Source organism: Bubalus kerabau, chromosome 5 (assembly GCF_029407905.1).
Source record: "Bubalus kerabau isolate K-KA32 ecotype Philippines breed swamp buffalo chromosome 5, PCC_UOA_SB_1v2, whole genome shotgun sequence".
NCBI lineage: Eukaryota > Metazoa > Chordata > Mammalia > Artiodactyla > Bovidae > Bubalus > Bubalus kerabau.
The window spans coordinates 83,052,787-83,080,213 of record NC_073628.1 but is presented as its reverse complement, the minus strand read 5'-3'; the positions used below and the strand labels follow the sequence as shown (position 1 = coordinate 83,080,213).

At 41.2% G+C, this 27,427-nt stretch overlaps 1 protein-coding gene across 1 annotated transcript in view; it reads right to left on the bottom strand.

The window, feature by feature from the left end:
* Positions 1–2,837: 2,837 nt before the first annotated feature.
* The window catches only part of LOC129654256 (uncharacterized), a 32,095-nt gene continuing 7,505 nt past the window's right edge, over positions 2,838–27,427 (bottom strand). Inside the window, exons 2-8 of the mRNA XM_055583764.1 lie at positions 10,895–11,020; positions 8,284–8,354; positions 7,807–7,831; positions 6,096–6,166; positions 5,637–5,661; positions 2,979–3,050; positions 2,838–2,875 (exon numbers count right to left, since the gene is read on the bottom strand). Coding sequence (XP_055439739.1) covers positions 2,838–2,875; positions 2,979–3,050; positions 5,637–5,661; positions 6,096–6,166; positions 7,807–7,831; positions 8,284–8,354; positions 10,895–11,020 — 428 coding nt within the window. The remainder of the gene's footprint in view (positions 2,876–2,978; positions 3,051–5,636; positions 5,662–6,095; positions 6,167–7,806; positions 7,832–8,283; positions 8,355–10,894; positions 11,021–27,427) is intronic.

Genomic DNA, 27,427 nt, shown 5'->3' with positions numbered 1-27,427 from the left:
ATACCATACTATATTCATAGACTGGAATACTGAGTGTTGTTGACCTTCCTATACTCCTAAAAGTGATGTACATATATATTGAAACCACTCACAAAGTCTCATGTCATTTTTATAGACATGGAAAGAAAAAATCCCCAAATACTGAAATTTATGCAACCGAAGAGAAACCCAAAGAGCAAAAACAATCCTGAGAGCAAAGAACGACAATGGGGCCTTCAGGCTTCCTGAATTCAAAACAGGTAAGGATGCCACAGCAGTCAAAGCTGTGTTCTACCTGCAGCAAAACAGGCAGAGAGACCAAGGAATCATAAGGAGGGAATCTTGAATAAATTCACACACGTGAGGCCAAATGATCTTCGCCAGGGTTCTAAGATGACCAAATCAAGAAAAGATGGTCTCTTCAACAATCAACAGAAAGGCTACTGATGGAATGAAAGGAAGTATCTGCAAACTTTGCATCTGAATAAGGGGCCAATATCCAGAATATATAGCAACTCCTACAACTCAGCTTCAAAACAACAAAAGGCAAACAACTGACTTTTAAAAATGGGTAAAGGCTTCAATAGACATTTTTTCACAGGAGACAGAGAAGTGCTCAATATACATAGGAATAGTCCTCAACATCACGAAGTATCAGTGAAATGGAAACCAAGTCAAAAAGAGACATCACCTTTCAGGTTGTGTATTCTAAAAAGAAAAGAAAAGATTTTGGCAATAAAGTAGCGAACTGGAACTTTTGTACCTGTTGGTAAGAATGTGAAATGACATAGCCATTATGGAACAGTTTGGAAGTCCCTCAAAATAGTATTAAGAGACTGATCATAAGATCCAGAAATCACTCTTTTGAGTTTATGTCCAAAGAAGATAAAATGAGAATGTCCAGGAGATATCTACAATCACATATCCATTGCCATCTTGTACACAAAATCCAAGAAAACTGCCCAGTGTCTATGGGCAGATAAATAAAAAAAGAAAATGGGGTGTACACATACACTGGAAGCCTTTCCGCATTTAAAAATGAAGGATACCTTGTCATTCGCAGCACTGTGAATGAAGCTCAAGGATCCTGCTAAGAGTGAAATAAGGTAGTCAATGAAGGACAAATACTGCACAGTTCCATTTACCTCAGGTTTCTAAAGGAAAATTCAGAGAAGCAGAGAGTAGAAGGGTGGTTCCAAGAACTGGGAGGAGGTTGACAGAGGGAGTGTCTGTTTAATGGGTATAACATTCTTGTTGCAGGATGGAGAAGTTCTAGAGACAAGCTGAACAACACAGTGCACTGAATTAACAGGACTGACTGGACACTTCAAAGCTTAAGAGGCAAAGCTGGCCTGAACTTCATCTATGCTTTTAGGTTCCTCCTTTCTCAGATTCCTCTAGACCTGGGTGTGGCATGTGGGTACCACCAGGGATCCGTGCAGAAGGAAGGAGCCTCCCCAGTACTGGGGGCCTTGGTTGAGGGGGAAAGACTCATTCTGAGGCTCTAATAGCAAACAGCTTGAATGACAGAGGAATCATGACCACTCAAAATGTTATAAGACCTAGTAAGAAATGGAATTTATGACTAAATGAAGGTGTGATTGACCCAGGAGGGGGATACTAAAACACAGTTTTGTTTTTTAAGAATCGTATCGGGCTTCACTGGTGCCTCAGTGCTTAAGAATCTACATGCTAACGCAGGAGATACGAGCTCAATCCCTGGTCTGGAAAGATTCCACATGCTTTGGAGAAACTAAACCCGTCAGTGCACCCCAAGGACTGAGCCGTGTTCTAGAGCCCGGGAGCCACGAGTGCTGAGCCCACCTTCCAAAACTACTGAAGCCCAAGAGCCCTAGAAGCCATGCTCTGTAGCAAAAGAAGCTGCTAAAGTGATACACCTATGCACCACAACTAGAGAGATGCCCTCACTCTCCACAAGCAGAGAAAACCCTGTGCAGCAATGAAGACCCAGCAGAGCCAAGAAGAAATTCAAGAAAAATTAAAAAGACTCTGGGGTCAACATGTTCCTGGGTAGTGATGAGATTTGTCTTTCAGGGTATCGGATGTTCACCTGGTATAAAATTAATGGATACAGTGAATGTGTATACTTGGTTTAATATTTATGCACATACTCATTAATGGTACACGGCGATGGGAAATTCTGGGGGGAAGTTGACACCAGTAACAGTGATGTTTAGGGTGACAAATATCGAGGAAAGCACAAGACAGAAAATTCACAGACACATGGAGAATCACACTATTCATTACACACAGAGACACACCCAGTCCCATGGACACAAACCTACACTATTAACCATAATACAGGTTCCTCCTGGAACTACAGTAATCAGCCACATTGCTCGACTTATACATTACTTTCTGTCACTAGGGCCCCTACACTCATTGCCAGCGGGAATTTGGAATCAGTTTGGCCTCTACACTAAAACCAGAGAGAAAGCCCCAACTTTCTCATCTACAAAGTTTTTCTCCCAAAGTGAATGCTTCTAGAATACATACCATTTTCACATTCTGAAAGGGCCACCTGCAAGTACAGAAGAGAAGGCACTATGAGGATAAGATCACATAGATGCACACTCTTTGGTTCATTTAGTGACAGATCCTGATGAGGAACACTGGTGGAGTTCAGCAATATCAGAACACACATACTCAGGATGAAAGGCAAGACCTTTGCCTGGAGGATGGAACTTCCAAGATCGTTTGGGTTGGAAACTGCAGAATTCTTTTCTTAGAGGAAATCTGACTGCAGGAGAGAGAAATCTGTACTCAACAGGATGTAATGGATGCTAACAATTTTAATATCCTGTGGACTGAGGCATCATGATTTGGTAATAAGTATCTCACTCCACATTATCCCAACCAAGGGAACTGTCTCTATCTGAAACAAACACCTTCAAAGACTCATAACTTAATTCTACTGAAAAAGAAATGAAACAGTATTTCTATCTCAGACCAGAGGAAAAAAAAAAAAAAAAAAGAACTTTCCTTGGAGACATATGGAGTCTCTTCGGTCCTGTCACAAGCTGGGTTGACTGGCAGGTCCTCAGTGAAACCTAGGGCACACAGAGTAGCTGTTAGAATGCTCGAGAGGAGGCTGAGGAATCATGCAGGGTTTTTTCTCTTCGTGTGGACATGGGGTGGTGTGTATAGATGTGGGAGGTTAATAAGCATGGACTGAACTTGTGTTCCTCCATCCTCTTTGGAGGAGGAAGGAAAGTAAAGGAGAGGAGGAAGGAAATGAAAACACATCTTTGGCTTTCTAGCTAGAGGAATCTAATCAACATGAAATATTCAATCTAAAAGATGGAAAACTCTAAAATGGGTGTACTGTTCAATGAAAGAGACCCATGACTCCTCCTGCTCGTTTGCTGCTGCTGCTGCTAAGTCACTTCAGTCATGTCAGACTCTGTGAGACCCCATAGACGGCAGCCCATCATTTGAGCTCCTGCTAAATCGCCACTGTCTCCTGATTTTTCCCAGATCACTCTTCCTCCGAGATCCACAGTTGCTGCTACTCTGTTCATCATATTTTCTATGAAACTTTGGACTTGATTTAAAGTAAACTGTGTTAGAGGACTGAAATCAATCCTGGGTAAAGTATGCTATTCTATTAATTCACTAATTACTTGTCTTAGAGAAAATCAAATACACAAGATTTTATATTACTGAATTCCTACCATTTATAAATAGCTATTAGGAATAATATTTTTCTATCAATATTTTCTTTTTTTTATGTGAAGGTACTGTAATTTTATTTTTTCTGGATCAGGAACTAAATTGCCATTTGGAATTTAAGTCTTTCAAATTATAGAATTATAAAATGCTAGTTCGTCCCCTTTATTGCTTCTTCACAATATTCATTTTCTATAGTGTGTACATGCCCACTGAGCCACTAGCTGCTCATACTCACAGGGGCCATCTGTTTAGTGGGACAGCTGGTTATAGAAAGCACAGTTCCTCCACCAGGTCTTCCTGGGGAGCTAGAGAGACAGAGTAGCTCTTAGGACACTGGTGAGGCTACTCAGCAGTCACTCAGCCTTTTTTTTTTTTTTTTTTTTTTGATAGGGACAAAGGCTGAAGTGTATGCATGAGGGGGTAAGTAGCTATGGACTAAGCTGCTGTTGAATCATCCTCTTTGCTGGATGAAGGAGAACAAACGAGAGGAACGGGAAAGAAATGAAAGAGAGCCTCTGCATTTTAACAAGTGATCTAATGATAACCTAAACAGTGGGGAAAAAAGAAACACTAAAATGCATTCCAGCTTTAAATGACAGAGATGAACGTCCCTCCTGCTTGTTTGGAGCATCTGCTAAATCAGCCCAGGATTTCTTCCTAGATCACTCCCTCCCCAGGATGCAAAGTTGTAGCTATTGAAATTACCAAGTTTCTATGAGATTTTGTTCTTGATTAAAAGCAAGCTCTATTAGAGGACTGAATTCAATCCTGCCTTTACAAATATCTATTATCAATCATGTGATATTTTTTCCCAGTCTTCAATTTCCAAACAATATTTGCATGTCCACTGAGACAGTGGCTGTCCACAATGAGAGAAGTGATACATTTAATGGGACAGACAGTTCATTATGGAGAGGAACCAAGGGTGAATGCTGACTGTCTCTGATCCAGCGCTTTAGGAGATTACGACGACTCATGGTCCGAGGCTAACTATCGAAATCGAATGTGAGATCTATTTGACACGTTCCCTAGAGTGTGTGTTACCAGGTTTAATCAATGTAGGGCTTGTGGTAATATCATCCAGTAAAATGAAATACCTCCCTGATGATAATCTGCTTTATTCCTTGTTTAAGCATGACACTAGCACCAAGAGACAGGACCAGCATTGTCGACACAAGGCCGCCAAACTAACAATCTGTGAGTTCACCAGGGGATGCAAACCCCGAGGTGCCTTTCACAATAAAGACTGTGCCAAAGGTAGCTGTTAATCCACTTTGCTTGCCCTGGTTTTGGGACCACTGTGCCAACCTTATAATGATGGGCACGGTCTGGACCTCGAGCTTATAATACCTCCAGGTATAAACATAGATGCAGGGACCCCTTGTTTCATGACTAGGATTTCAAGGATGAGTGATCAGTTCAGGTGAGGTTTGCAGACCAGAAATACTGGAAGCCCCCTAGGTTCTCAGTTTGGTTTTTCCACTTAGGAGGACAAGGGCTTGGGCCATTTTTCTCAGCAGCATCTTCATCTGAGGAAAATGAATATTAATGAAACTTGAGGAATGGCTGAGTTGAGGAAACAATCAGGTAATGTATAATCAGTGGGCAGTGGTGATGAGAAGTGTTTAGAAAGTTCACAGTTGACTTGTGCCGTGTAAGGGGGAAAAATCTCCTGAGGAAACACACATACACACACCTTCAGAATCACATCACAGGGGCTTCCACATGGGCCCCCAACCCTGATTCACACAAACTCACATCATCTAAAAGATGTGGTTGTTTCCAGGGACCATAGAGCACAGACATTGTTCTTAATGTGAGATCAGTCTTTTCTCAGAACCCCCAACCCTCACTCTCATTAGGAATCCAGCATCAGGGTGACTCTGCAAAGCTAGCTGGCAAGAGAGCCCCACAATCATCAGCTAAACTGTTCCTCAGCAGAGGTATGGTTGCTGAATATTTACCACGTTCACTGGCTTCTCCGGCTGCCTGTGATTAGAGAGAAGAAAACAGTGTGAGGGTGGCAGCATCGTGTGTTCTCTGCAGTAACTTTTATGTTATCTGATTTTTTTGTTTTCCTCAGGTAACTAACCCCCTAAACTCTTTAAAAAATCAATCGTTCCAAAAGAAAACAGAGAGGACCCTTGTTGCAAAGGCTGGGCTCTTTCACTTAAGATCTTTCAGTTTCCAGGAGGAAAAAATTCTACTGAGGAATGTACCTACAGTCGGAATTGATGCTATTTTTAGTGTCCTTTTGGATCAGTTCTGTTTTGATAACAGATTTAACGTCAATATTTCACCAGCAACAAACTGCATGCATAAGTGCTAATATACATTGTCAGATGACTATAACTGTATTTCGCTGAATGAAACATAAAGAGGTGAAGCAGCAGCCTTTGTGAGACACAGACAGTTGAGCTTACCTCCAGGGGTGGCAGAGGCGGATCCTCAGCCCCGGCCTGGGGCAGTTCCAACACCAGGTGCTCCTGGGGAGCTAGAGGGAAACAGAAGGCCATGAGGACAGAGATGAGGCTGTTTACAAAGATCTCAGATTTTTTGTGTGTTTATTGGATGGGACATGGGGTGGAATGTGTACAGGAGAGAGGCTGGTAACTATGGACTGAGCTGCTCTTGAATCCTCCCCTTTGCTGGATGAAGTACAACCAAGGAGACAAGCAAGAAGGCAATGAAGGAGATTGGCTGCATGTAACTGGTGATAACCAAACCAATGGGGAAATGTGAAACATTACAATGCATGCCAGCTTTCAATGACAGAGACCCATGACCCTCCTTTCTGTTTAGAGCTTCTGGTAAATCACACCTATCTTCTGGATTTCTTCCTAGATCACTGCCTCCCCAGGATTCAGTTTCAGCTGATGCACTTACTAAGTTTTCTGTGAGATTTTGCTCTTCATTATAATCAATCTCTGTTAAGAGAACTGAATTCAACCCTACCTTGCCAAATAGCTATAATCTATCATGTGATGTTTCTTCCTAGTCTTCATTTTCCAAATATTTCCACGTCCACTGAGTCAGTGTCTGTTCACACTCAGTGAAGCCATACATTTAGACGGACAGTTCATCATAGAGAGAAAGCATGGGGTAAACGTTGACCTTCTTGGACCCTGGCATGCAGGAGGTTTACAGCAAGAGTCAAGGTCACCAAGCAGAGTGTCAAGTTCCACTGTGAGATCTATTTGACACCTTCCCTTAAAAGTGTGCTACAGGGTTTAACCAATGTAAGGCTTATGGTAATGTCACCCAGTACAATGAAATATCTCTCTGTTGACACTCTGCTTTTGTCCTTGGTTAAGCAGTGACACTAGCACCAACAGATGTGGCCTGTACTGTCTAAACAAGGGAACACAACTTTCAGAGCTTTGAACTCACCAAGAGGATATGAATCCCAAGGTGCCTTCCACAATAACGACTGTGACAATGTTGGCAATAATCCACCTACGTTTGCCCTGGGTTCCATGACCACTGAGCCCATCTTACAATGATGGGCACAATCTGGACCTCTGGAGCTCTAGTACCTCCAGGCATAAACGTAGATGCAGGGACCCCCTTGCTCCATGACTGAGGATCCCATGGTTGAGTGATAAGTGCAGGTCACGGGTCCACAGCAGACACACTGGGACCACCCCAAGGTTCTCAGGTTATTTTTTTCCCACTTAGGAGGTCAATAGCTTGGTCCATTTTTCTCAGCACCATCTCCCTTCGAGCAAGATGAATATTAACCGAACTTGAGGAATGACTGAGATGAGGAAAGAATTAGGGAATCTATAGCCAGTGCACAGTGTGTTGAGAAGTATTTAGAAAGTTCACAGTTGACTTGTGCTTTATAAGAGGGAAACATCTCCTGAGGAAACACACACAGACAGCTTTAGAATCACACTGCATGGGCTCACACATGGGACCCAAACCCACGCATCTAAATGATGTAGTGGTTTCCAGGTACCATAGAGCACAGACATTTTCTTTCCCGGGAGATTAGTCTCTTATCTGCACCCTGTGCCTTCACCCCCTTTAGGAATCCAGTGTCAGGGCGACTCTCCAAATAGAGCCGGCAAGAGATTGCCACCTTCATCAACTAGATTATTTTCATCAGAGGGATGATCCCTGAATAATTACCGTGTTCACTGGCTTGTTCACAGGCCTGCAATTAGAAAGAAGAAAACAGTGTGAGGGTGTCAGCATCTTGAGTACTGTGCATTCAGGGCTTTTGTTCTCTTTTTCTTTTCAGAAAACCAAATGGGAATGTGCCGTTGAGTCCGTAGTCCCAAAAGAACACATAGAGGACATCTGTGGGAAAGGCTGGAGCTCCTCCTGGAAGAGCACTCCAGCTCATTTTCACCAGTAATTAAAACTTTCATTTCAGGAAGGAATAGTTTCTGCTGAGGAAACTGCTCCCGATTCCAGTTTTTAATTTATGTTGTCATTTTTGAAAAACATCCTTTTGAAACAGTTACCTGCTGGGAGAGATTCATCCATCAAATTAAAAACTGTTTATATGAACTGTCTTGAATATTTTCAACCTTTATCTGAATTCCACTAGAAAATACAGTCATGAAGCAACACTTTTATCTCAGATGAATCGGAGGCACTTACTATGGAGTTGGGCAGAGCCTCTTCCTCCAGCGTTGAAATGGGTAGCCCCTCAAGCTGGTTCTCAGGGAGCTCTAGGAGGACATAGAGGAATTGTCAGGACATTTGTGATGCTCATTGGGAAGACCTTGTTAATGTGGACACATCGGGGGTGTGTGTGGATACGGGTGGTTAATAAGTGTGGGCTGAAATCTGTTGGCCAACCTTTCTCATGGCTGGAGGAAGGCAAAGGAGATGAACGTTTCAGAAATGAGTCAGAGAGCCTTAAGCTTTCTGGCTAAGGGGAACCTGATCGCCTTGAAACTCGGTCTGACAGAGGGAAGCACTAAAAATCACACTAGGCTTCTGTAGTCATGTACATTTGTGAGACTTGGACCGTTAAGAAGGCTGAGTGCCAAAGAATTAATGCTTTAGAATAGTGGTGCTGAAGAGACTCTTGTGAGTTCCTTGGACAGCAAGGAGATCAAACCAGTTAATCATAAAGGAAATCAATCATGAATATTCATTGGAAGGACTGATGCTGAAACTTCAATACTTTGGCTGCCTGATGTAAAGAACAGACTCACTCAAAAAGCCCCTGATGCTGGGAAAGACTGAGGGCAGGAGGAAAAGAAGGGGCCACAGAGGATGAGATGTCTGGATAGCATTATCAACTCAATGGTCAGGAATTTGAGCAAACTCAGGAAGATAGTGAAAGACAGGTCAGCCTGGTGTGCTGCTGTCCATGGGCTCACAGAAATATACTAGGGACTCAGCATTGTCATCAAAAATAAATTGTATTTATTCTTCTCATAATTTTTAAGAATTACAAAGTTCCATCAGTTCAGTTCAGTTGCTCAGTCGTGTCCAACTCTTTGTGACCCCCATGAATCACAGCACACCAGGCCTCCTTGTCCATCACTAAATCCCAGAGTCCACCCAAACCCATGTCCATTGAGTCAGTGATGCCATCCAACTGTCTCATCTTCTGTCATTCCCATTTCCTCCTGCCCTCAATCTTTCCCAGCATCAGGGTCTTTTCAAGTGGCTCGGCTCTTCACATAAGGTGGCCAAAGTATTGGAGTTTCTGCTTCAACATCAGTCCTTCCAATGAACACCCAGGACTGATCTCTTTTAGGTTGGAATGGTCGAATCTCCTTCAAGTCCAAGAGACTGTTGAAAGTCTTCTCCAAAACCAAAGTTCAAAAGCATCAAGTCTTTGGTGCTCAGCTTTCTTTATACTCAAACTACCACATCCATACATTACTACTGGAAAAACCATAGCCTTGACTAGACAGACCTTTGTTGACAAAGTAATGTCTCTGTTGTTTAATATGCTCTCTAGGTTGGTCATAACTTTCCTTCCAAGGAGTAAGCGTCTTTTAATTTCATGGCTGCAATCACCATCTGCAGTGATTTTGGAGCCCAGAAAAATAAAGTCAGCCACTGTTTCCCCATCTATTTCCCAGGAAGTGCTGGGACCGGATGCCATGATCTTAGTTTCTGAATGTTGAGCCTTAAGCCAACTTTTTCACTCTCCTCTTTCACTTTCCTCAAGAGACTCTTTAGTTCTTCTTCAGTTTCTGCCATAAGGGTGGTCTCATCTGCATATCTGAGGTTATTGATATTTCTTGCGGCAATCTTGATTTTTCTATATTCACAATTTAATGTACCTATCAACACCATCTACATCTTTTTCATCAGATCCAATATAACCTCTGTACCCTTTAAGTCATAATCCACCTTCTCCATTGCCTCCTCACTTTGGTAATTTCCATTTCCAGCTTCCATGAGTTAGCCTATTCTGTGTACCTTAACCCAGTGGAATCATGCAATATTTGTCTTTCTGTGCCTGCCTTATTTCACTAACTATAATAAATGTTTGTATTAATCGTCCATCCATTTTATAGCATATTTCAATCCTGAATTCATTTTTATGGCGGGATAGTATTCCATTCTGAGTACATACCACATTTCATTTATCCATTCATCACATGATGGTCTTTGGGTTGTTTCTAGTATTTAACTACTAATAATACACTGTGAACATTAGTGTGTAGATGTCTGTATGGTCCTATAATTTAAATGTGCATATTTAAAATATCACTGAATATAACAATACACAGTGTGAATGTTAGGTGAACTAACAATGTTAGACTTTGAATTACTAAAAATATATTTTCTCACTAATTGTAAAAAATGTAGCATAGATATGTTATCTGTGAGTAGAATTTGATAGCCGAAACTGAAGTGATATGATATTGGAATTTTCTGTCTAATCCATACAACTTTTATGTCAATGTAATCCTGCTTTAAATAAAGTCTAATGATTTAAAGAAATCCTGAAACATGACTTCGGGGGGAACACATCACAGCTAGTGTTAAAACATTAGCTAATGTCCAAACCATAGCTAGAGACCATTTCCACTTTTAAGCATGTACCAAATGTTGAATTTAAAATGCATCTTTCCTTTCATAGTTAAAGCAGTACCAACTGATATAGTTTCCATTTGAACACATGAAATAAAAGGACATTGCTTAATATTTCTGGTTTTTTTTTTTCTTAAATATCAGGCCCTGAACATACTACAATTATCATTCTTGAATGAACTTCATGAGAAAATTTCCACAGTACCTTCAGTTGAGTCAGTTATAGGGTGCACCCTATTATGTGGCCAAAACGAAACTCTCTTCAACCAGCTGCTTTTTGATGTTCTTGACATTTTAGGGGTGTTCCTTCTCTCCTTCTGGATGAGACTTCCTGTGAAATGATGAGAGCTGTCGACATGTTGCCGGCAGAGGACCACCCAGGAACTAATAATAATTGATCCATAATTCAATCCTCTGGTCCCCTTCCTCACCAGATGCCTCGCAAGGCCTCCTGAATCCAAGGTGGACTTAGGAAGTTCTGCAGTTTGATGTGCACTGAAAACATCCAACAGACTGGCTGTGTGTGCAAATATCTCTATTTAACTGAGATCTAGAAGCTCAGCAAAGCATGGTTACCATGCCTGATGGACTGGATTCAAATCACATTTAGGAGAAGCAGGTACTTGGGAAAGACATATGGATCCCTCTTTGCCTCAGTTCCCTGTCCTGAGTTGGAGAAATGTTAACATGGCCTATTTTTAGTATTATGAGGCCAAGAATGATTAAATACAGGTAAAATATTAGAAACATAAAGGAGGGACTTCCCGGGCAGTCCAGTGGGTAAGAATCTGCCTCTCAACACAGGGGATGGGGTTTGATTTCTGCTCGGCAAACTCTGGTTCCACATGTCTCTGAGCAATTAAGCCCACCTGTTGCAACTACTGAGGTCAAGCACCCCAAGTAGAGAGTCAGTGCCCTGCAACGAAAGATCTGCACAATGTGATAAAGATCCCACATGCCACAACTAAGACCCGATCCAGCCAAATAAATAAATGATAGACAGACAGATAAATAAATACAAAAGTAAATGACTGGTGCTTCATAATTTCTCTGTTAAATGTTCAACCTTGAATGATGGCAAGAATAAGATGGAGCTTCAGTAGTGGTTGAAAGCAGAGAGGACATTTTGATGGCTCCAATAAGTGGGGATGGAAGCTTATTCCTTAGCTTTTTCACCGAAACAAGTTTTTATAGCTCATGGAGAGTATCTATTAGCACCTCTTCGGACACTCAGCCCTGTTCAAGAGGAAGGGTGGACAAAGTGTGGGCTGTAATCCATATGTTACATTAGATGGTGTTGAAATTTAGAGAGAGGAAGTGATTTTCCAAGGGTCACACAATAATAAATAGTGAACCTGGGGCAGGATTGTAGATGGTTCCCTGAGGACACAGATGCCTGCACCCCTGAGACCTGTGCTAAAACCCCTTACCCAGGACCTCAACCCTACCTCCAACTCAAATTATCCTGCCCCTAGTTTTCTGTGGATAAGAGCTGATGCCCTGAAGAAGATGCCTCAGCCTTAAAAAGAGCTCAAATCCTCCTCCTACCACTCATGCCTATATCTCAGTTCCTGATCCAAAATACAAGTTTCCTCTGAGCAAAGCCCCTCAGAAAGACCACAGGATTCCAAGTCTGTCCATCCTCCAAAGCTTCTTCACACACTCAACCGTCTCACGAGCAGCCTTCCCAAAGCCCAGTTCACCGTGCTAAGTGACCAGCGGTCTGTTTGGCCAACAAGTTGGCTCAGAGCTCAGAACCGTCTAAACCAAAGGCCACATGATGGTTCTACCAAGAATTAACTTCCCTTTAACTTGAGCAAGTCTGGATGAGCAGTTAATGTGAGTTAACTTGGGAGGTGGGCTCTGTGCTGGCCTTTGGTGGCTTAACTAAGTCTGAGATGCTCCAAGTCTCACAGCTGATCTGAACACTTATTTGAGCAGCCTGGACCAAGTGCTAGCTAAGAATGGGCAGGAGTTCAATCTTTCTCCACTAAAATTCTGACTCTATCAACTTCTCATCATGCTCTAGACCCTGTAGTGGAAGACAACAGAGCCCCATATTCTTTTTGAAAATCATCTCCATCCTCACAGCCTGGAGACCGTAACCCTAGATTCTCCTTGAGGATCAACAGACAGGCTCTTCTTCCCTCAGTGACCAAATGTTATTCCTACCAACCCAATAGCACTATGCCATCTCACTAAACTCCTTGGCAACAGACAAACAATGATCCAGCCCACATCACCCATGGGAATCCTACCAGTAAATTCCAGTTTCTTTCCTTTTTAAGTCTCTAGATTTACACTGCTAGTGTTTGTAGATTTGGGCAGCAGCATTTGAGAACAGTTGAGATGTAATTCCCTTTACTATAATGTCCGATGTTGGGGAGACATCATGGGTCTCCTCTGTTAGTTCTTTTCATCTGTTTCTGGTGTACAAAACTGGCATTGGGAAATTGGAAATCTAGGAAGATATTTAAGGCAGCCAGCTGACAGGAGAATCAAAATATAATTTAAGGAATAATACAAAACTATAAAACACAGTTATAACTCTGTAGATAAGTTAGAGTGATGGAAAAGAAAAATAATAAAAAAAAGATGAGGAAAGTTCATCAGTAAAGATTAACCAGCCCATTTGAAGGAGCAGCCTTCAGAGGATCAGTGGGAACTTACCTCCCAAACAATTCAGGTTACCCATTTCTCTTTGCCACCATACATGAAGCTCTCAGCTCGAAAACACACTGAATGCAGAATGTGTATCACCACATTACCATGGCGACCACACATCACAGAACCTTCAGAATTAACTGGACTCTGCACAGGATGAGTCCAACTGCCACTGTCCAACTGCTACTGTCATTTCATGGACAAGTTTGGCTTTTCAGAGTAACCATTTTATTTCAAAAATTGAATCTCAGGCTCACACATTCCTCTCTGATTATGAAAATAATTTATATGAATTAAAATGTTCTGTCCCCAAGTATAGCTGATAGTGAACATTTCAGGGTGAGGAGGGACAAATCTAACACATTGAGAATAAAGAGATTCTATTATTGATGAGAATATCATCTTGGTACTGATCACAAGTTTGTGCTCCTAACACACAGGGAGGAGAGAAAGCCTTACTGCAGGGCCACACAAGGAGAAAAGACAGACAACCAAAAAAAGCTGAGCACCCAGAAAACGTTCAGCAAAACACTTTTCTAGGAACGCTGAGGGAGTGGCCTGGCTACTTCTGGGGTCAGAGTCTTTGCTCTTGAGGTCAGGTCATGGTCAGGTCATGATGTTCTTGTGGTAGCGGTGGTGGTTTAGTCGCTGAGTCAAGTCCGACTCTTGCGGCCCCATGGACTGTAGCCTGCCGCGCTCCTCTGTCCATGGGATTCTCCAGGCAAGAATAGTGCAGTGGGTTGCCATTGCCTTCTCCAGGGGACCTTCCCAACCCAAGAATCAAACCCAGGTCCCCTGCACTGCAGACAGGTTCTTTACCGATGGAGCCAAGAGGGAAGCCCTAATGTTGCTGTAAACCTCCCCCCCCAAACAAATGCTACTCTCAGTTCTGAAAAGCAAGCATCAGGTCCCAGGCACCACCCTCTACCTCTGGGGTCCAGGCCCAGGCCAGGAGGACGGGGTCCTGGGCGTGCAGGGTATCCGGCACCCAGTCGGGGTCCTATGTCCAGTGCCTGGCCCTGGCTGAGGGGGCAGGTCTCAGCGGGCAGCACCTCAGAGCCAAGTCCCAGACCCCATCCAACTTTCATCTCTCTGGGTCCTGGCGCCTAGGACTCAGCCGGGCCTCAGGCTCTTCATTTAAGCTGCAGAGACACACTTGTAGCAATTTCCAACTGGGTTAATCTTTACTTCACAACAATTACTCTCTTTGAAAGAAGTCCCAACCACAGAGGCAAGCCTGAAATGACGTGTTAGATCCTTGCACACCAACCTAACCTCCTGCCACCTCCTGGGGGTGGACAACCAATCAATGCTGGACCAAGTGTGGAAACGTGAATGGAGAACAGGAGCTGGGAAACTCTGTCCTTAGTAGCCAGGGTCATATCCTCCAGCTGCCCAGGGCTCTGGGGACCATGCCCAGATCGTCCTCTGCAGCTTATAGGTCATGGAGGCAGGGACTGGGGAGAGGTTCACTGCTTTGTGTTGGGAAGAACCCCTGCAGAAGGGAAAGGCTACCCAATCCAGCATTCTGGCCTGGAGAATGCCATGGACTGTATAGTCCATGGGGTCGCAAAGAGTCAGACACTACTGAGCGACTTTCACTTTCACTTCAGCTGCTTTGTGGCCTGGATCTGGCCTGTGGGCACCCATGGCAAGGGCTCTGGGACTCTGTGGGACACAGTCCCCAAACTGGCCTGGGCCCCCATCTCACCCATCTGCCCTGAGGCCTGAGGGTTGGATAGCGCATGGACAGGCCTCTGTCCCAGACTCATCAAACTCTGGTGAGGACTGCTGACAGGTTTCCTGTTGGTGGAGCATGACCTCTAACCCTAGGCTAAGGGTCCCACTGAAGGTCTTACAATATTGACTGTGCGCCCACCCCTCCCCTAGTACAGCCTCCTCTACCCATTTCTACTCCTTCTGAGTCCCCAGGCTTTCCTAGAAGAAACAAAGCCTAAGATTTAATCTTATAAACAAAATTAAGTTTCACACCTAATGTATCCACTTGTACTCTTTATTTGGATCCCTGTAAATTCTTCTCACAAAAATGAACATTTCTGTCGTGTGTTGCAAGCATGTTTTCAATTTATTACTATCTTTAATTTTTTTTTTAATTTTTGTTTATTTGTTTTTGTCTATGCTAGGTCTTCCTTGTCATGCTTGTCTTGTCTCTAGCTGTCCTGAGTAGGGACCTGTCTCTTGTTGTGGAGCATAGGCTCTAGGTGTACAGGCTTCAGTAGCTGTAACTCGCAGGCTCTAGGGTCCTGGGTGAGTAGCTGTGGTGCACGGGCTAGTTGCTCAGCGGCATGTGGGATCTTCCCAGACCAGGGATCAGATCCATGTCCTCTGCACTGGCAGGCAGATTCTGAACCCCTGGGCCACAAAGGAAGTCCCATCACTGTCTTTGTACTATGGTTACTTTTACTTCTATCATGAAGACATTTAGTTTCAAAAACATCAGTAATTTAAATATTTTTGTTATTTTGGTTGTGAGAAGGAAAAGGGGAAGGATGGTATGATTAATACTTTTATTAAGGGCCAAGTACTCCTTTAAAAATATTTTAATAACTAGGAAAATAACAGCAGGTGTTTAAAGACAACTTTTCTATTAAACAATTCTAAATGTTTCTAAAGATGTTTGTCAAAATGGACTAATTAATTTTTTAGGGTAATGATAGAAAATTTCCCCCAGAAATGATATAGAGTAGAAATATCCTGATGAAGTCATAAATGGAACTGCGTGTTCTGTAAAGCACATGTGATCATTTATGTCTCAAAAACCTGAAAACATTTTGGAAGTGATAATGGTGGTATATCAATGATTAAGTCATTTTAACAAATTTCATTTACAATGTGTCTATTCATCAGATAATGAACTTGCAGTTGTTTTCTGAGAAAAGAGGGGCACGTTCAATTCATGTTAGTTAAAGAACTTTAAAAGAATTTGTGATTAAATTTGGTATGTCCTATTAATGATTTCAATGATGGAGAATTCACTGAGTTTTACTACAGCTCCAATTTGCCAAGTCTATTTGTATTTCTTTGACCAAGCAACATATTGGACTTTTTGCAAGTTTTCCTACAGTTGATTCAAGAACTATTTATAAAAGTTGGTGAATATTTCTAATAATTAAACAGGATAAATTATGTAAAACAAGGAAATGGGACCAACTTAGAGAATATCACTCTGTTAAGCGCATAGTACCTCGAATATCCTAACTAAATTCTGCTGACTATAAGTAGTGTGAGCTATTATTGTTATGGACTAAATCTCTCTGTCCCCACATAAATTTATATGTTGAAACCCTAACCACCAGTGAGAGGGTCCCAGGAGGTGGGGCCTTTGGGAGGTAATTACATCATGAGGGTGGAGTCCCCATGACATTATCATCTTTCTAAAAAGAGGAATAAAGCTCGTCCTTTCTTTCTGCCACATGAAGATAAATGAGAAGGTGGCAAAATCTAAGGAAGACACATTCACCAGAACCTGACCGTGCTGAATCCTGACCTTGACTCTCAACCTTTAGACTATGAGAAACAAATAATTATTGTATAAGCACCCTCATCCAAGGTATTCTGTTACTGCACCCCTAACTGACTGAAGCACCTATCATTATGGGTTTTGAGAGTAAGAGTTTTCTTTAGCTATTTAGTTAATAGAAAGGAGCCACAGATCCTCCCAAAAACATTGCACTGGAAAGAGTTAAATAGGCAAGGAAAACTTTATTCAAGACATTGTGATAAAGGTTGAGACTACTGGAAGGAGAAAGATTGAACTCAACTCCCCTGAAACAAGTGACTGGGATCGGGGGATTTGTAAACACTGAGTGAGCTAATGAGAACATAACACAGGCCCTCAGCCTCAAGGTTCCCATCTGTGCTTAGTCATTGGCACTTGTGGAAATGAAGCTTCCGCCTTTCTACACAGACTGGGATAAAGGGACCCATTTTTCAGATGATCACTTTTAGGAAGGCGGGCTCACAGGTTCTCGAGAAAGACATTCCTGGGTTGTAAAATGTTCACATACCATCATGGTAGAGAAGGAATTGACACACCTTCTGAAGTAGATGGTCAAAGAACAAGGAGATCAAGAAAAAGTGTCTGGAATAAATTGGGAGATTGGGATTTATAGTTATACACTTATATACAAAGTAGACAACTAATAAGGCTCTAGTATACAACACAGGGAACTCTATTCAATACTCTATGTGCTGTGCTTAGTCAATCAGTCGTGCCCAAATCTTTGTGACCCCATTGACTGTAATCCATCAGGCTCCTCTGTCAATACTCCATAATTTTTATATATATATATATATATAGAGAGAGAGAGAGAGAGAGAGTCAAAAATGAGTGTATATATGTAACAGATTCACTTTGCTGTGCAGCAGAAACTAACACAACATTGTAAAGCAACTGTACTCCAAGACAAATTAGTTTTTAAAAATGTCTGAAGTTTATACAAAGTGTGGGGACTCTTAAGGCCCTTTTCGTCAAGTCCTAGTTCTTGCTTATTAACTCTTGATAGAAAGGCAAAAATAAACAAAAGAAAATCTTTTGATCTGGTAGACATGCACTGCTAATCATTTTACATTGTGGTTTATTCATGAAGAAACTCTGAATAAACCAAGCAGTAAAAAGAATCCCTCATCATTCTTGATAATATCTTTTATTAACACATACTTTACAATTCTACATTTTAATGAAGGACAAATACGACAATGACAACAAATCAAAGCTTTTGGATGTTTTGCTCAATGATATGAGAGTATATATTATAATGACTAATCTTGTAATGGTAACAGTGTGAGGGGCTAGAAGTCATGCCAGACTGCTATCAGCTTGGGATCCCCCTGAGACACCCAGACCCCTGAACACATACAGATATGTGCGTATTCCTATTTGCAAGCGCATTAGCCAGAGTAAAATTGAAGAAAACTTATTAAAATACAGTTTCTTGTTGTTCAGCCACTAAGTCATGTCGGACTCTTTGTGACTCCATGGACTGCAACACGCGAGATTTCCTACTCCTTCACTTATTATGGTATTTGTATCATAATTAAATCCATTAGTGAGTACCTGGCATCACATATTTCTCACGTCAGCTTTCAATGATAGAGACCTATGACCCTCCTGTCTGTTGAGCTGCAATGTTGGGGTGTGTTACATTGATTTGCAGATATTGACGAATCCTTGCATCCCTGGGATAAAGCCCACTTGGTCATGGTGTATGATCTTTTTAGTGTGTTGCTGGATTCTGATTGCTAAAATTTAACAATAAATATAGGATCAAAACCTTGAACTTGCAATTTCATTTATTATACTGAACTCAGTTTCATCAAGTCAAAGCCATGATCAAACAAAATTACAAAATAGTGGGGGTTAAAATGCATCCTTTTCCCCTTCATTAAATAAAGAAGAACTCTTTAGGCTGCCCTTCTCAATATTGAAGGTTTGTGAAAAGACCTACAACTGTGAAGTGACTGAATTACAATTTAAATAGTGGAGTCATAACTGAATATGGTAATGCTGCAGCAATGGAGGAATGTTCTCAGTATGTGAAAGTTTTCCTTAAAATTAATTTAAAATTAAAATAATTACCATTATTCTACCTATATTTGGAATTATTTACCTTCTAAATGGCTTCCTCTCGACAAAAAATGAAGTTATTTTATACAATTAAATAATAAAAGAGTTTAGGACGGGCCAGATACTCATTGCTATTTATATGTTCCAGAATAATCTAAACCTAATTACTGTAACAACTCTGTGAGGTATAGCTTATCATTCAGGCTACTGAAAAAAGTGAAAGTCACTTATTCCTGTCCAACTCTTGGTGACCCCATGGACTAAAACCTCTGTATACTGGATTCACCAAAGAATACTGGAGTGGGCTGCCATTCCCTTCTCCAGGGGATCTTCCAGACCCAGGGTACAAACCCAGGTCTTGTACACTGCAGGTGGATTCTTTAGCATCTGAGCTCTTTACTGTGGAAACCCATAAAGTTATTGAAGCACATGTTAAATAGCTAACCTATGTCACCAAGGAGTAAAAGGTAGAGTTGGAATTTGAACCTAAGAAACCAGGTTCTAGGATTAACGTTTTCAGGTACTACACTACAGCTACACTACTAAATAAACAAATAAATACAAAAATAAGGTCTAAAGTAAAGTAAGAAAGAATGAAAAATTCATTTCTTTTAAAAGCAGATACCACTACGCCAATTATCAGAGTGGTTAAACTCCAATAAACAGAAAATCCCAAATATTGGTGAAGATACAGAGCAAAAGGAACTCAAGTTATTAACTGTTGTTGGAATGTAAAACGGTACAAGCACTTTATGGGCTTCTTATGAAGCTAAATATAGGCTACCTATCATGTCATACCGCAATCACACTCCTAGCTAATTATCCAAATGCACTGAAAACATGAAAGCTTCCACCCAGATGTTCAGAGCAACTTTATTCATAATTGCCCAAAATTGGAAGGAATCAAGTTGTCCTTCAGTAAGTGAATAAACTGTGATGCATTCATACAACAGATTAGTATTTGGTAGGTAAAGGAATGAGTTACTGAGCCTTGAAAGAAATGGAGAAGGTTTAAAGAACTATTACTAAGTGAAAGAAGTCATTCTCAAAATCCTGAATCAAAAGGCATGCTTTCACCTATATGACATTCTGGAAAAGGCAAAGCTCTACAGGTGTTGAAAAGATCAGGGACTGCCAGAAGTTTGGTGCAAGGGGAGGAGAAAGAGGAAGAATAAGTGGAGCCCAGGGGTCTTTAGGGTCCTAAAACTATCTATACAATATTACAATGGTGGACACATGGCATGATGCATTTGTCAAAACCCACAAAACTGTGCAACAGGAAGAGTGATGCCTAACATAAATTATGGTGCTTACTGAATCATCAGGTGACAACATTGGTCCATCAGTTGTAAAAATTATAATCAAAAATAAAGAAATGTAATTAACAAAAGTGCTTCTTGGGTTAGAAATAATCTCTAATAACATGAATTACTTTTGTGCACAGAAATTCAATAAAAGAAGCAATACTTATTACAAGGGACTGGTTCACCCATTTCTGGTAGCTGATTAAAGAAGAGAACTTTGGCAAGGCATATAGCCAGGAGCTAAAACTCATGACTGGAAACTATATGAAATGAAGCCTGGAATCTTTGGACATAAAAAGGGTCTATCCTTTTTTAACAGAATTTCCAATGTGGCTCAAGGCTAAGGAAGCCACCTGCTAATACAGGAGACCTGGGTTGATCCCTGCATCAGGAAGATCCCCTAGAAAAGGAAATAGCAATCTGCTTCAGGATTCTTGGCTGGGAAACCCCATGAACAGAGGAGCCTGGTGGGCTTTCATTCATGGGGTCACAAAAGATTCAGACACATCTTAGCGACTAACACGCACACACCGTCTTTTAAAGGCCTTTGGATTAATTAAATTTGGCCCACCCAAGATGATATATCTTTTAATCAAATTGACTTCTTAGGCCTGATTCATTAAATAAATTTCATTGCAGCCTCAAAACTCCTACACAGCAGTGCAAAGATGAGTGTGTAACTAGGTCATTAGGAGGTGTGTGTTTGTGTGCACTATAAAATAGTTATTTCAAAGCCTCCTTGAAGTTTCACAGGACTGTAGCTCTTACAGCCTACCTGATGGAGAAACACACTAGAAAGGGAATTCTGCAGGATTTACTTCAGAAGCAAAGCTGTGTGGGAAACCATGACCGTGGATATAGCAGTCATGGTAGTCTAGGGGGAAGCACTGTGGACAAGGAAAGCAAATTCATTTTCTGAGTAAGGAAAGCAAGATGTTACCCACTTGGATAAAGAAAGGGATTTGATGTAGTCAGCCTGCCACCAGGTAGCTGGCTGATCACCTCAGTGAACTCAGGGTCAGTCTCCATTTTGGGGATAAGGACACTCAACAGAGTCAACAGCTAGGCCAGCCTTGGGGGTAGAATTCAGCGTTGGTAACCTCATGCTGATCCCATCCTTGTCACCAGAGCTGCTTTGTTCATGAGTCACTGAGCAAAGACAGAGGTGGCTGAACAGGATGCTCACAGACATTCATAGGAGAAGCCATCTTAGTCACTTGATTGCTAAAGTACCTCTTTTTTGTGTGTGTGTTTGTTTGGTTGGTTGGTTTTCTTTTTACTAATTCACATGGAACACAAATATCTTCCTATCCTGTTTCTAAAGACATCTACCTACAGACCATCTTCAAGATTCTTTTTCCATGAATCTTACAATTGTGCCGCTAATCATTCCACCAAACCATTGGCCACATTTCATGAATTGGTATCGAGCTGGTCATTTGGCATTTCGCCTTAAAGGCAAAAGCAAACAGGCAATTACCCTGACTGAAGCTCTGCCTTTTACTGAAAAACAAGTCCCTATGCCCAACTTACAGGAAGGCTAAACAACAACAGAAGGTCAGGGTGTGGAGCCCAGAAAGACGTACTGAGGGCCCTGCAAGGAGAGGAGTGGCTCATGCCTTAAAAACCCCAAACTGCCTGAAAGCTCTCAGGGAAGCCCTTTCCTAGAAAGCTGAGGCAGGAGCATGGTGAGGTGTTTAAACATCTTGCTGTCAGAGCTCTAGATCTGGGGGCCAGGTCAGGGTCAGGTAACTGTTCCCGTAAATACCTCATGAGTGTTAGTTTCTGTTCTGACAAGAAAGGGCAGGTCCTGAGGCATGGCTTACCCTCCAGGGTCCAGTTCTGGCAGAGTGAGAGCTCAGCTGGCAGCGCCCTCAGCGCTGGGTCCTCAGACCCTGCTCAGCTGTCATTGCTGAGGGAGCCAGGCGCCAAACGCAACTGGCCCTCCGGCTCCTCAGGCCAGCCATGTGGGGGGTGTGGGAGCAGGTCTTGCAGATGGTATCCAGGGCAGATGGTGCTGCCAGGAGGTGGCAGAGGCGGGGAGAGGGTCACTGCCTCCTCAAGGCCTGGCCACGGCCAGTAGAGGCCGCAGTGAGGGCTCTGGAGGGTCAACAGGACACAGACCCCCACATGTGCCCTGATGCCCCCAGATCACCATTGGTCTGAGGCTGGATGAACTGGAGCATCCTGGAGGGGAGGCCAGGATTGACTCTTACCTCACTATCCACGTGACAACCCCTGCTCCGCTGACCTTGCCTGGTTGTCCCCACTAACAGTCACTCACTGACAGTTGCTTCCTTGGGGGGAGGAGCCCATTGAAAATGGCTGAACAGGACTTGCTGCCTGGTAACAGGGTGCAGAGTAATAGCTCACAGGTACGGCTGTGCTGAGGTCTGCTCTTGGCTGTGCTCTGTGACAAGTCTCCTGGTCGAGCCTCCGTTCAGCCCTGTCCTTTAGAGGTACCCCCAGACAGAAACTAGATGGCCCCAGCTGTCAGCTTTAGGTGGTCTCTTTATATCCCACAGTACTGTCTTTCCTGGGCTCAAGAATGTGATATATGAGTTGGAGCCATGGGGATGTGAGCTACCTCCTTCACACAAGCTACTTTTCCTCAGCCCTGCTCAAGCCCTGTCTCCTTCATTCCCACTTCCATTTGATAATGGAGCACTGTCACACGTGCCTGACTTTGTGCCTTGGTAGGTCAGAGTATCTTGCCTCATGATAAACAGGAATAGAAGTATAAATAAGAAGAAGAAGAAGATGCAAAATAATTTAAACATCCTATTTCTACTCACATGTACAAGCAATACTCATTAAGAGTCAGAGAATATTCAGCACCGAGCTGAAGCTTAATGTCTACACGCAGCAGTCAGACAGGAAGACTGCAGCGGACTGGACGCCCAGGGGCACCAGCTGCAACTGCTCTGCCACTAAAGTCCCACGGGTCAGCAGATCTAATGGGGCTCGAAGCACTACTGGCAGAGAGAGAGGTTACTCAGTGCCACTGCCATCACCGACTCGATGGACATGAGCTTGAGCAAGCTCTGGGAGGTGGTGATGGACAGGGAAGCCTGGCAAGCTGCAGTTCATGGGGTCACAAAGAGTCAGACAGGACTGCGCAAATGAACTGAACTGAACTGAACTGAAGTACACGGTCAGTTGTTTGGAACAATTACTTTGTTTTATGTTATATACAATTTTAATGAAGAAATTACTAAAAATGCTATGTGAGATAGAAAATAAATTTTAAAAGATATGAACTCTGAAATTAGGCTGTTTGAGGATGAATCTTTAGTTTACCATTTACTTGGTCTGTATCCTAGGAGTGGTTAGTCATCCTTTTCCTATCTTGTCTTCCTTAACTGAGACATAATAACATCTATTTCATAAAACTGTTGTGAAGAAAAAATTATGTGTGTGTGTTTCAACTAGTTGCTACATCTAATGAGTGTAAATGTAATTCTTATTATTCCTGTACACAAGGGAAAATATACAAAAGAAATTACAGAATTAGATTTCAATACAGAAAATAGGTGAGCAGGTAAGTTTGTTAAGTGTAATTAAATGTACTTTTATAGTAAAGAATAAAATAACTGATAAGACATAATAAATATCACTTCTTTTGATCAGAATATGAACCCAAACTTTCTGATATAAGACAGAAATGTGACCAAGAAGAACAGAAAGAACATCACTTGTTTTTCTCTACAGAGCGAACTAGACTGTACTTTTCTGTAAGAGTCCTGTGTCTATACAGACCTTACAAAAGGTATGGACTCACACCAGTCCAGATGAAAGAAAGAGACACCAAGAGTCCTGTCTGAGAAATGATGCAAACCACATTAATTCTATGAAAAGGAGTAAGGCACGTATCCAAGAGCAGATTTTAAAACAAGAAATCTCATTTTTATAGAAAGAAACATAAAAATTGGATAACACTCATTCACACTTAGAAAACACATTTTGTGGATCTAAATTAATATAGTTAATCTTCCACCTTCAAGTGCAAATTTTGTTTACATTCCATCTTCTGATATGCATAAAAAGTACTGACTAGAACTTTTATTTCAGAACATCTATATAATGTAGAAAATAATCATTTTATGGAATATTTTTAACTTTTGCTTTTTGAAGTCACACAGACTAACCAAAATAAAACAAGCTCTTATTTATTGCTTGGTAAGGGAAAGCTGCATTGCTGTCACACCTAATTTCCTTAAGAAAGTTAAACGCTGTTATTCCGGAGACGTCATGGCTGACATTAGTTTAGGATAATGAGGGTGTGTAATTTGTTTTGCGTAGATCGGCACTGTTGCAAGTAATGAACGAAGTTCTCAGGTGGGTCAGTGGTAAAGAATCTGCCTGCCAATGCAAGAGACACAGGAGAACTGGGGTTAATCCCTAGGTCAGGAAGATCCCCTGGAGGAGGAAGTGGTAACTCACTTCAGTCTTCTTGCTGGAAACATCCACGGACAGAGGAGCCCGGAAGGCTGCTGTCCTTGGTGTCACAATCAAACACACAGCATGCACTCAAGCAGAATAGTACATAGAAGCAGCCATTATATATTCCAGTCCATTGCTAAATTATGTTTTCTTAAACCTGAATTATCTGATGGAAGTAATCCAACTACAGGCCACTGGATTATGTAAGAAATAATTAGGTTAACATTATAACACAGTTCTTAAACTCGAATATACTTTTCAACTGGTAATGTAGGAGTTTTACAGTTTAAGTTTACAGTTTTACAATGCTTAATGTCAAAGAACTGTATCCATTTACTTGTAAATTTTTATCATCTTAAGAATGCTTTCCAACTTGTGACAGTTTGTAACAAATGTCACAAGTCGGATCCTTGTGTTTCTTAGTCATAAAGGTAAGGTATTTGACTAGGTAGTTCTTACTGTGGAACAAACACAGAATTCATGAATAGCTGAATACACTTATGACATGAACACTAATGATAGATAAAAGCTTACGCTGAATCTTCCCAAAGAATATCAGTTCCTCATAGCATTTCAATCTCCAGTCCTGTCTGTACAGGCCACAGTGAGAGGCACCAGTTTTCTGGTTCCTATAACGCATTTTGTAAATTTAAGTAAGTTAATTTTTATGTCACTGTAATTGTTCCAAAAGAAAAAAGGAAATAAAATATATGTAACAGAAACAGTTCAAACTAAAAAATGAAGTTGCTGATATACTATACATACGAGTACATATGATCACACAAGCAATGCTATTGAGAAGTTATCCACAAAACTAGAAAACGTAACATTTTCTAATCTAAATAAATCAGCATAGATTAAAATGTCATTAACTGCATAAAAATTCTCGGTGGTTCCTCAAAATCATAAATTAGAAGGCAATATGACATAGAATGACCCTTTGTATACAGTGTAGGCTACCTATTATATTGTGAAAGTATATCGTACTTATTTCCAATAATTGAAAATTGCTTTTTCTATCGGATTCTGAAGCCGTTCTGAAACTCAGCCCAAACAACTGGCACAGTACAGAAAGTTTTTTCTAGCTTTGATGTTGCCCTTTATTTAAAATCAGAGCAACTATAAACATGAAGAAAGCTAACAAGGACGGTTGGGTTCATATATGAAATAAATCCGAGAACAAGGAGTTTGACTATCACATGAGTTTTGCTCCTTCTTGGTTGGTGTGCCAATTTATTGTTAGGATTATGGGGACCTCAGGTTAACTTAATACTCGAAGTCAGTATTTCCACTTCTATCAGTGAATAAAAGAAGGGAAAATAATTAAATACTACTAAACATATCTCCCTGGATTGGGAAGATCCCCTGGAGGAGGAAATGTCAGCCCACTCCAGTCCTCTTGCCTGGAAAATTCCATGGACAGAGCAGCCTGGTGGGCACAGTTCATGGGGACACTAAGGGTTGGACACGACTGTGTGACTTAGCAATCACTCTCTCAAACATGTCTTAAAGCTGGAATTCCTTATGAGCTACTTAATTTCAAAATGCCAAACAGAAGAAAAGAAAAATAAAAAATCCAAAAGCTCTTGCTGACAATGAACTCTCAACAAAAGTTAAAACAAAACAATAAGAAAGGCAATCTTGAAAATCCAAATGAAGTTGACAGCTAAAAATTGATTTCTGATCAAATTAATCTGTAAAGAGCAACATTTCAAAGTCTTGAAATAAGTCTAAAAATGATGTTCAAAATTATATCTGAAAGCATAACTGACATTTAAATGAGTAATAAACTATGGAATAAAATAGAGTGAAATTAAACTACACTAGATCAGACATCTAGATTCAATACTAATAATACTTTGGTAGTTCTTGAAATTACTGGTAAATGTTCATTTTCTAACTATGCTTCAATATTTATATATACATATATATATATTGCATGAGAGTTAAAAATAGACTGTAAAAAGTAACAAACTCTGAATACGTTTTATTAATTATTTTATAGTTCTTATTTACCACAAATAAAGCTTATTAAAAACATGCCAGGTTAGAGAAATTGAAAAAGACACATGTACGCCACTGTTTATTAGAGTACTATTTACAATAGCCAGAATATGGAAGCAATCTAGATGTCTATGGACAGATGACTAGATAAAGAAGCTGTGGTACATATATACAACGGAAGATTATTCTGTCATAAAAGGAACACCTGAGTCCTTTCTAATGAAGTGAATAAACCTAGAGCCTATTACAGAGTGAAGCAAGTCAGAAAGAGAAAGATAAATATGGTATCCTAACACTGTGTGGATCACAATAAACAGTGGAAAATTCTGAAAGAGATGGGAATACCAGACCATCTGACCTGCCTCTTGAGAAACCTATATGCAGGTGAGGAAGCCACAGTTAGAACTAGACATGGAACAACAGACTGGTTTCAAAGAGGAAAAGGAGTACGTCAAGGCTGTATATTGTCACCCTGCTTATTTAACTTATATACACAGTACATCATGAGAAACGCTGGGCTGGAAGAAGCACAAGCTGGAATCAAGATTGCCGGGAGAAATATCAATAACCTCAGATATGCAGATGACATCACCCTTAGGGCAGAAAGTGAAGAGGAACTAAAAAGCCTCTTGATGAAAGTGAAATAGGAGAGTAAAAAGTTGGCTTAAAGCTTAACATTCAGAAAACGAAGATCATGGTATCTGGTCCCATCAGTTCATGGGAAACAGATGGGGAA